We start from the raw sequence: 10,390 nt of genomic DNA, 5'->3' as shown, positions 1-10,390 counted from the left end.
TTTGAGACGGAGTCTCGCTGTCGCCCAGGCTGGAGTGCAGTGGCCGGATCTCGGCTCACTGCAAGCTCCACCTCCCGGGTTCACGCCATTCTCCTGCCTCAGCCTCCCGAGTAGCTGGGACTACAGGCGCCCGACACCACGCCCGGCTAGTTTTTTGTATTTTTAGTAGAGATGGGGTTTCACCGTGTTAGCCAAGATGGTCTTGATCTCCTGACCTCATGATCTGCCCACCTCGGCCTCCCAAAATGCTGGGATTACAGGCATGAGCCACCGCGCCCGGCCAAGTTACTTTTCATATTGTCCGTCATCGCTCAGACAAAAAAAATGCCCGAATGAGAGCTCTGTGGCCCCTCGGTCAGTGCTGGTACCGCCTGCTCCTCCCTCCTCCCTCATCACCGTGAAAAACTCTGAAACAGATGAAATCAATTTTTGGTTCCTCCCTTGAGCCTCTGTAGCCCTCCCCTACTTATTCTGTCTATCTCTGTTTCGCTGTAAGGTCCCTCATTTCAGCGGCTCATTTCTGCGGAGCTGCCAAGTGTCCTTCAAGGAGTAACTTAGCACAGTTGAGGAGGGATTTGCACGTTAAAGCGGATTCAGCACGTGGGGAGCCTCACACCGGAGGTTCCTACCTGGGTTCATTTCCCAGCTCTCTGCCTCATCACCTCCTCCTTCCCCCAACTCAAAGAGCATCACTCTGGAGCACCTCTCAACAGAGGACATGAATGAAGACTCGGTACCCGCTTGGCCAACCCTAGCACTTTATGAATTCCCCTAAATGGATCCATGCAGGACAGTTGGCCCGTGGTCTTGCTCATGGATTTTTTTATTGCGTTCTTGGCCCCACGATGCCAACGCGCTTGATTCCCTTGGTTGTGTACAGCTGCCCTGATTTTGGAATTCCCCATTTTTGCTTTAATAAGATGTTTCTGATTCCACTTTGGACACTGGTATAGGTCTACACCTCTACATAGTAGAAGGAGCAAACCCTGGATTCATTTACCAGGTTGAGGCCTTTGATCCAGAAGACACAAGCCGAAACATTCCCCTCAGTGTAAGTGTCCTTATATGGAAGAGGTGGTGTTTGTCCGTGTTAGGTTAGACACAGGAGCCTGCTGTCCTGAGTCTTGGTGGGGTGGGTTTGGGCGTAGCAATCGGGGGAATGTGCTGTCCACTTCCAAACCAGTGTATGCGGGATAGTTGGAATGAATAAAGGGGCTCTGGGGCCACTCTAGAGTGGATTTGTGGCTCTGTGTGATTTAGGCCAATTTGTTACCTCTCTAAGCTTCAGTTTCTTCATCTGTAAACCAAGAAGAGTACCAGCACCTATCACAGTAGAGAAGCTGTGAGTATTACATAGACAATGCATGTAAAACCACTTAGCGCAGTGCCTGGCATATCAAAACTGCTCAATATTTTAAAAATCGAAGCTGATAAAAACCAGCTCTATTTTAATATCATAAAATGTACACCCCAAATCCAAGCATTTACATACCTTTCTCAAGATAGGAAGCCAAGTTGCTTAGAGCCAAGTTTAAAAAATGAAGAGGCCAGATGCAGCAGCTCGTGCCTGTAATCCCAAGATAGGAGGATGGGTTCAACCCAGGAGTTTGGTACTAGCCTGGGCAACATAGTGAGACCTCATCTCTACAAAAAATAAAAAAAATCAGCTGGGCATGGTGGTGCGTGCCTGTAATTCCAGCTACTCGGGAGGCTGAGGTGGGAGGATCACTTGAGCCTAGGAATTTGAGACTGCAGCGAGCTATGATCACACCACTACACTCCAGCCTGGGCAATAGAGCAAGACCCTGTCTCAAAAAAAAAAAAAAAAATTAAAGAGTCCACAGAATTCTAGGTTGTAGAGCAGGAGATTGGGTCCTGGGAATTGCCTCATGGTTCAATCTGAGACAGCGAATGTCTCTTCTCTCCCTTCTTAATCAGCTTTCTTAACGTAGCTACTAGTGGGGCAACTGTAACCACCAATCCTCAGGTGAAGCCTCTTAGTTGGTCCCTGGGAGTGGATGCCTCAGCTCCTGGCTCTGCCCACTAACGTGCCCTGTGCACACACTGCAGCTGAGCAGCCCAGGTTGGAGAGGAAAAAAAAAAAGGCGAATCCCACCCAACTAATCTTGGAGCAGGAAACCCTTCTGCCCACCCTGCCTTACACAGAATACTTGAAATATGACACTCGGGGAATTGGTAACACCAGGAGGCTGTTTCTACTGTTTGTTGTATGATTTGCAGCTTCAATTGGACTACTTTTTCTAACAGGAAGAAATGAGCCTTGGGAATGCTAGGACCAATATATATAGTCTACAGACTCTGAAACAAAGCTGTTATAAAATTGTTGAATACAACTTAAAGTAAGGGAATAGTCTGTTTTTATTAGAAGATGATCTTGTGTAAAAAAAAAAAAAATCACCCATTCATTCATTAACTCATTCATTCAGAATTCATTCATGTTAATATTTGTATGAATAAATGAATATGCAAACATTTAATGGGTGTCTATGTGTTAAGAGAAATCCTAGGTGTTTGAAATGCATACTTCTTAACATCCTTCTCATACTAGTTAGGAGTATGTTTGTCTGCAAATAACAAAACTTAACCATGGGAGTGTACATGGGAACTTTTTTTCTTCTCTAATAAGTCTAGACGCAGGCAGGCAGTTCAGTACTGGTGCAGCTGCTACCATCAGGAGCCTGGGCTCTTCCTATGCTTCTGTTTTTCTAACCAGAGCATGTTTGTTGGCACTGTCCTCTTTTTCTCACCTCATGATTGCGAGATGGCTGCTGCACCTCCAGGATTTACTTCTGAGTTCCATGCAGGAAGAAGAAAGAAGCAAGCAGGGAGGGATACAGGGTAGAGAAGGCAGGCCCAGTCTGTCCCTTTTTTTTGTCAGGAAAACAAAAACTCTTGGAAGCCCTACCCAGAGGACTTCTGCTACATCTCACTGGCCAGAACGGTGCCCTATGGCCACTTTTGCTTACTGGTGACCCAGGATTCTGGATGGAGATAAGGTCAGAAACCCAAAGTATAGCACCTCACTTACATATTTAGTTGATTTCAACATTTACAAAGAACTCTCTGTGTGCCAGGCATCCTATTAGAGACTTTGGAAACAGAGTTGAGTAGGACACATTGACCTCAGGAAGTGTAAACTGAATGGCAGAGATTTATGCGTGGGGGAGAAGGAATAGCTTTTCCTCCCTTGTCAAAAATTTTATGGCTGACACTCCTATAACAAAGGAGAGATTAACAAGAAGAGAAAAGTGGAACAAATTTATTTAACCAAAGTTTTACATGACATGGGAGGCTTCATAAATGAAGACCCAAAGACTCCCAGGGAAAACTATTTTTATGCTGAAGTTCGATGAAGAATGGGCAGTCGTGTAGAATCGTAACTGGACTAAAAGGGGTATGACCTAAAGGTAATAAACTGAGGGAACTTAGCAAGGCCCTGTTTGTTCAGATTCTTCTTGGTCTCTGGTTGTAGGGTCTGGAATCCTCTAGAATCAGGTTCTTATGACCTTCTTTTAGGGGTGGTAGGTCAGAGAATTCCTTTATGATCGTGCTTCAGGGGAGAAAGTCGGGAGAAAGTGGGCTTCTTGCTTCTGAGGTTTTTTCCAATTGCCAAGACGCCATATTTTGGGGTATCATGTTCTGATTTCTGACACATGCATACACTAATTATAATTCAGTATGACAATTACTGTAAAGTTTGTATAGGATCCAGTGGGGGCAAATTGGAAAGAATTTCAGTTGTGAAGACAAATATATATTTGTTTTTAAATCTCCACTTTAAATGTATCTCTCCAAATTATGCAGACAGAATAAGGTCATGGCCCCTTTAAAAACACCTCATCGATCAGGCAGTTACCCTTTCAGAGGAAGGAAAGCTGCCCAGGTGGGAAGCAACTGCAGCAGGTGTTGCTCCCTTCAGAAAAAAAAATGTGGTGCCATCAAAAGCGTTCTGAGAGCAGCTGCAGGGGCTTGTGGCTTCTGCAGTGAGTTGAGGAGTTGTTTGGGGAGGGGGTACTCAGAGTTGCAGCAGAAATTGTTAATGAAATATTTAACACCTGTGCTGGAACTAACAGCTGTACGGAAAGTCAACAGCCAGCCTGCAGGAGCGGTGGACGTAATCTGGAAGAAAACTTTCTCAGATTAGAAAAAGGTAGTAACAGTTTAGGACATAACATATTATGGCCTTTGTACTTAGACGTTTTATTCTGGGCGCTTGGGGGTACTAAGTAGAAGCAAATGACATAGTTAACTTCGTAAAAGTAGAAGGGAGGTGGGTTAATTTGCTACTGACCAACTTGTGCTTCCCAACCTTGCCTGTAAATTGAAACCACTGGGAGAACTTCAAAGAACACAGATGTCTAAATCCCACCTAGTGAAAGTCTGATGTGATTGGACTTGGATATGGCTTGGGCATCAGGACTATAAAGCCCCCAGGGAATCTAATGCATGGCCAGGGTTAAGGACTGCTGGTTTGTGACATCATCTCCCCAAATTTCCAAGTCCCACTCCTGGAGTTTTCGAGTCTGAGTCTGCATTTCTGCATTGTCTGAGAACAATTTTGCATATTTGGCAAATATCTGAGGCAATTATTCTGGTGAAAAAGGCTGGGAACATTGGTTTGTTTATTTTGAGAGAGGGTCTCACCTCTATCACCCAGGCTAGAGTACACTGGTGCAATCACGGCTCACTGCAGCTTCAACTTTCCTGGCTCAGGTGATCCTTCCACCTCAGCCTTCCAAGTAGCTGGGACTACAGGTGCCCGCCATCATGCCCAGCTAATTTTTGTATTTTTTGTAGATAAGGTTTCGCTGTGTTGCCCAGGCTGGTCTAAAACTCTTGGGGTCAAGCCATCCACCTACCTTGGCCTCCCAAAGTGCTAGGATTACAGATGTGAACCACCACACCCAATGGAAATACTGGTTTTAAAGTGTTTTGCAGGCTTTAGAAGTGTGTTCAGGCATTAGAACATACTTAGGCTGATTTTAAAAATGCAGATTCCTGGACATTGCATGAGAATGCTGAGTTTGAATGCAAACCTCCCCGGTGATTCTGATGTACCATGTACTTCGAGAACCACTGGACTGAACGAACAAGGACAGACTTTAACAACACACCAAAGCACTTGCCTGAAGTGACCTAGGCTTGGTTTGTGTCTGTCATCTTAACCTGGTGGGGTCTACGAGTCACCCTGCTGGTGGCAGCAACTAGAGAATGAATAATGGATTTTTAAAAATAGCTCTAGGATGCATTTTGAAACCTCAACCCCTTTAAAATGACAAATCTTACAACTCTTCTCCAGCTTAATAAAATGAAACTGTATCACAGTAAATGTAAAATAGGTACTAATCTGGAAGCCACTTGTATTTGCTCCCTTCTTTTTAGTGAAATTTAAAAGGCATGTGCTGGTACATTGTTTGGACCAACACTGTTCGATATTGCACCGGCTCTGTCCAATGAAGCTATACCGTGAGCCGGAAATGAGTGCTGCATATGTAATTTTAAATGTTCTAGTAGCCACATTGAAAGTAAAACAAAATAAGTGAAATTAATTTTAATAGCTTATTTAACTCAGTATATTCAAAATATTTCAACATAGTCAACATAAAATGATTAATGAGATATTTTGCATTTTTTTTCCCCATACTCAGTGTTCAAACTTCATGTGCATTTTACACTTACAGATCATCTCTGTGCAGACCAGCCACATTTTAATGCTCATAGTCACACGTACATGAGGGTAGTGGCTAATGCATTGGCCGGGCACAGGCTTAGATCTAGCACTGGTTACCCCTCCCTGGGTACCTTCTGTGCTGTGGTGGGCATGTGGGTAGAGCTTGGAGGTATGCATTAATAATGGGCTCAGAACGTGAGGATGATCTGCATGTGAATAATTATATTTACTGGCATTTCTTCTTTGGGTACTCCCCCACCTCTTCTCCACTCCCTGAAGGAGGCTCTTTGAGACCACCCTCCTCCCATCAACTCCCACACTCTCTGCTTCCCCCTCTGCTTGGAAATGGCCACCGTGACTGCAGAAGAGCCTCCTTGGAGACTCCCAGGATGTTAATCAATCTCTCAGCTGGAGGCAAAATGATCTAGTGCAGCAATTTCTCCATTAAGGGGCTTTCTCTTGGCCTTTCCATTGAGGAAGGGCTTTTGCATAAAATGCAATGTGCTTTGTCTTCACCAGGGCAGACAAAGGATTAAATTAAAAGAGCAATAACCTAGCTACTACCTGGACTTTTGGGAGGGCAGCAGGGGCCCTTGTTCTTTTTCTATTTTCATCTTGCTCATGGCTCTAGGAAGTGGCAGCCGGTTGTGAGTTTTTGTTTTCCTGTGAATAAAGTGGTCATCATATGCCAAACCTGGCCCTATCAAGGGTCCTAGCTGGATGGGATCTTTCAGGTCTATTGAGCAGTACTTTATTTCTGGATGAGGGAGGGAACTGAGGGGCCAGGTAACTCCGTGAGAACCCCGGGTTTCTTGACCCAACTCCCTTCTACTCTGTTCTGGCAAGTTCTGCCACTGGCTTCCCACCCCATTCTTTTCTGAGTGACAGCATCCCTGTCCCCACCGTACACCCCCACCTGCCCCACTCATTCAGCTGCCCTGGTGTCTGCCTGCCAACTCAGGAGTCACCACCTGAAGTCTTAGCAAAAGGCGTTCCTCATTCTACTCCAGGTTCTTGTTAAAATGCTCATAAAAGGAAAAAGCAATGGTATTGGACAATTCCCACTCCAAATATGTGGTCACTGCTGGCTGTTTGTATGTTGAGAGAGACACTCTCAAATAGATGGGAATCATTGTTATTAAGATTAGCAAAGCCTGAATCTTGCAGCACAGAACCCAGGCCGATTATGGAAAAAGAATGACAGAGTGTGAGGGCATAGGATCTGCAGCTTTATCGGTGAAGGATTACATTAATAACAGCGTTTTGCATTTGTCATCGTGTCTCTTCTTAAAAACATTCAAGTACTTGCCTGTAACCCACTTAGCTCATCCTCAGAACAATGAACCACAAGCAGGAGCCACGTTAAGGGCTTGCAGTGGGTAGTTTTTTTTAACGGTAGTCTTTTTCTTCTAGGCACTCTTCCCTCCTTCCTCTTCCACGTCCCACCTCTGAGCTGAGACAAGGGTGGAATAGGGGAAAACAAAGAGAGGAATTGAGGCTTTTACAAAATATTCAGCTTCCATTGAAAAATATAGGAACGTGGCAACATGTTTGTAACTTGCCACAGTCCTGAGTGCTCTGGCCCTCTGGGGTGGGTTTGGGGCCATGTACTCAGTGGCTTGTGGAGCCATTGACACTCCCTGGATGTGGTCAGAATAAGGGTCTTTCCCTCTGGAAACTCGGCCTGCGGTGGCCTGGTAGTTGACACCTCTATTCTATAAAAGACAAGAGGCTGAATTCTTGTTTGTTTCTACTGCAGGCCTAAAAGCAACTGATAGCTGCAAAATGGCACAGGTTGAATTATTGGCCTGTGACTCCGACTGCAGTGGGGAAGTGAGCCTGGAGGTGGCATTCCCCTGTTACCCCAGGGAACCTGACATTTCTGGAAACTGGGCCAGCTCCCTCCCACCTTCCTTTCTCCCTACACCAAGGCACGATCAAGGGTGAATGGGACAGGAAGGATGGGCTTCTTGTCTTCCAAACTAAAGCTTTTGTGTCTGAGAGCAAACCTAGCTGCAAAGGGGCTGCAAATAGAGAAACCTGGGGTGGTGGTAAAGAAATATTCCCAGCAGGAAAACCAGAGAGCTTGTCTGACAAGCATTTGTTAACTGAATTGATCTGATTACTCAGGACTTTTCTTAGCCAGGACTGGGGGCAGCGAGGGGCTGCAGTTGCTTTTCATTCCATTTAATTTCTGTTTTCCAAGAATGAATATCAAGGGAGCAGCTTTGATTAAACAAGCCTTTAAAAAGGGGGAGAAAATGCCAGGTTTTACAGAGAGCCTTGCTGAGTTGCTGGCAAATGGCCACATGACACAATATTTTTAGTCTTTGGATATTATCTCCTTTCTAAGTACAAAACTGCTATTCCCATTAACACAGCTCTTAGGTTCAGAGAAAAAAGAAATTAGCCTGGTGTTAAAAAGAAAAAAAATATCAAGATTCCAGGAAATCACCCTCTCAATCGAAATTAAAAAGAAAATTCTCATGTGCCTAGTTCTACAGTTCTCCACATCATTTTTATCTGCTGCTGTTTTTCTTTTTTCCTTTCTTTCCTTTCTGCATGAGTTGTTGAGACTGTGGGCCCAACTGGAGAAGATTTTATAGCCAAGTCTAGCGTTATCACATTCAAATAGATTTTTAAAAAATGTTTTGCAGGACGGTTTTTTGTTGTTGCTTTTTTTAAGATTCTCTAAGGTGGGAATGTTGATCTTACTTAGATGGGAAATGAACAAGAAGAAAACCCCAATATTTAACATCGAACAAATATTTATTGAGCATCTATTATATGCTAGTCACTGAGGATATAGGAGTGAATAAAATGAAGCCCTTTCCCTCATGGATCCCTTCTAAGGGGACAGCAGTAGTTAACATTTATTGAGAGCTTGCTATGCGCCAGGTGTTGTTCTAGCACTTTATATGATAACCCATGAGGCATGCCCTGGTATTATTACTCTTTGTAGGCACTCACATGGCTAGAAAGTGATGAACCAGGATTCACATCCAGATATTCTGGCTCCAGAGTTACCAAACTTAATTTACTACCCTAATTTGTGACTCTTGTATTACAGATGAGTCTAAAAGTCCTTCTGAGTTCCCATCATATCCTGTATGTATCCCCTTTGGAGCACCTCCCCAAACCTTTGTTCCCTCGGTTGACCATAAGATTTTGGAGCGTAGGGCCTATCTGTCTTCTCTGTATCCCAAGACCTTATCATGCTTGGGACCAACCAGAATTGGAGACCCAGCTCCTGGAGCATTTCAAAACACATGTGGAAGGACACTCTGATTCAGATACATGTAGTAAATCTCCTCCCCAACCCACGAGTCTCTAAAACCCAGTTGTTCTATCATATGTAGCTTCAGGCTCTGATTTATGGATATGCGAGGCTTCTCTGTAGGGAAGCCTCTGCTCAAAGACACAGGACGGCTCTGTGTGTGGGCAGGCAATTGCTGCCAGGCCATGAGCTGGCATATTAATGGGGAGCTTGGGATTTAAACCCCACATCTGGGAGTACTGCCAAGGTACTTGCACAATTTGTGGGGCTGGAAGAAGGGTGCTCTGTGGCATCACCCAAATATTTCCCCTTAAAAATGAGCAGAAAACACCTAAATGATCAGCAAGAATGATTTAGTAAAATAAACCCCTGTAGTAGGATGCTGTGCCATCGTTAACTAACCAGCCTGTAAAATAAGACTTAAGAATAGGTGTAAATGCTCAAGATATAAATGCAAGGAACAGATATTATAATTTTGATGATAACATCATCCAACTATTTATGGAGGGTATACGTTTGCATAGGAAAGAACAGAAGGCTAATCACCAAAATGAGATTTAATAGGTGGCATATTTCATTTCTTTTTTATACTTTTCTGTCTGCCTCGGTTTTGCATAAAATATGTTCATTACAACTAGAAAAACATTATTAAATAATAAACAAAAGGAAACATTTTAAAATGGCTTGAAAACCTTATATTGGCCTCAAAGGAGGCCTTTCATCTATCTTCTGTGCACACTCGCTTCTTGTACTGGAAGCTCAGCAGCACTCATAACACAGCAAATCGCTGGGTTGGAAACCTTGGCAGGTGTTTCCTTTGATTCTAGACTTCAGGGGCTGTGGCTGTGGTTGCAAAACCTCCACTGATGATCTGATCCAGAGATCTAAGGCCTTGAGGATAGAACATCCCTCATCCTAGCAGGAAATAATGAAACCTTCTAACCTTAAAGCCCTTTGGAAGAAATGAATATAAACATGTAAGTCTCCAGCGTTGCTGCGATCCGTCATATTTTACGGCATGCATTCTCATTTAATCCTCAATAACATGAAGGAGCAATTGGTTGTATCAGCCCTAAGTTATAGGCAAGAAAGGCACTTGTCCCAGACCTTGTGGTGAGGACCAAAGCTTAAGCCAGACGCAGTGGCTCATGCCTGTAATCCCAGCACTCAGGGAGGCAGAGGCAGGTGGATCACTTGGGCTTAGGAGTTCAAGCCCAGCCTGGGCAACATGGTGAAACCCTGTCTCTACAAAAAATACAAAAAAAATTAGCCAGGTGTGGTGGCACACACCTGTAGTCCCAGCTACTCGTGAGGATGAGATGGGAGTATCGCTTGAGCCTGGGAGACGGAGGCTGCAGTAAGCCATGAAAGCGCCACTGCACTGCAGGCTGGGTGACAGAGCCAGACTCTGTCTCACAAAA

The 10,390-nt window shown here is 44.3% G+C and overlaps 1 protein-coding gene across 1 annotated transcript in view; it reads left to right on the top strand.

Moving 5' to 3' along the window:
- The window catches only part of CDHR3 (cadherin-related family member 3), an 85,633-nt gene that overhangs the window by 19,334 nt on the left and 55,909 nt on the right, over positions 1-10,390 (top strand). Inside the window, 1 exon segment of the mRNA XM_011986385.1 lies at positions 952-1,051. Coding sequence (XP_011841775.1) covers positions 952-1,051 — 100 coding nt within the window.

Source organism: Mandrillus leucophaeus, unplaced genomic scaffold (assembly GCF_000951045.1).
Source record: "Mandrillus leucophaeus isolate KB7577 unplaced genomic scaffold, Mleu.le_1.0 Scaffold298, whole genome shotgun sequence".
Classification (NCBI taxonomy): domain Eukaryota; kingdom Metazoa; phylum Chordata; class Mammalia; order Primates; family Cercopithecidae; genus Mandrillus; species Mandrillus leucophaeus.
This window is presented reverse-complemented; position numbering and strand designations above follow the sequence as displayed.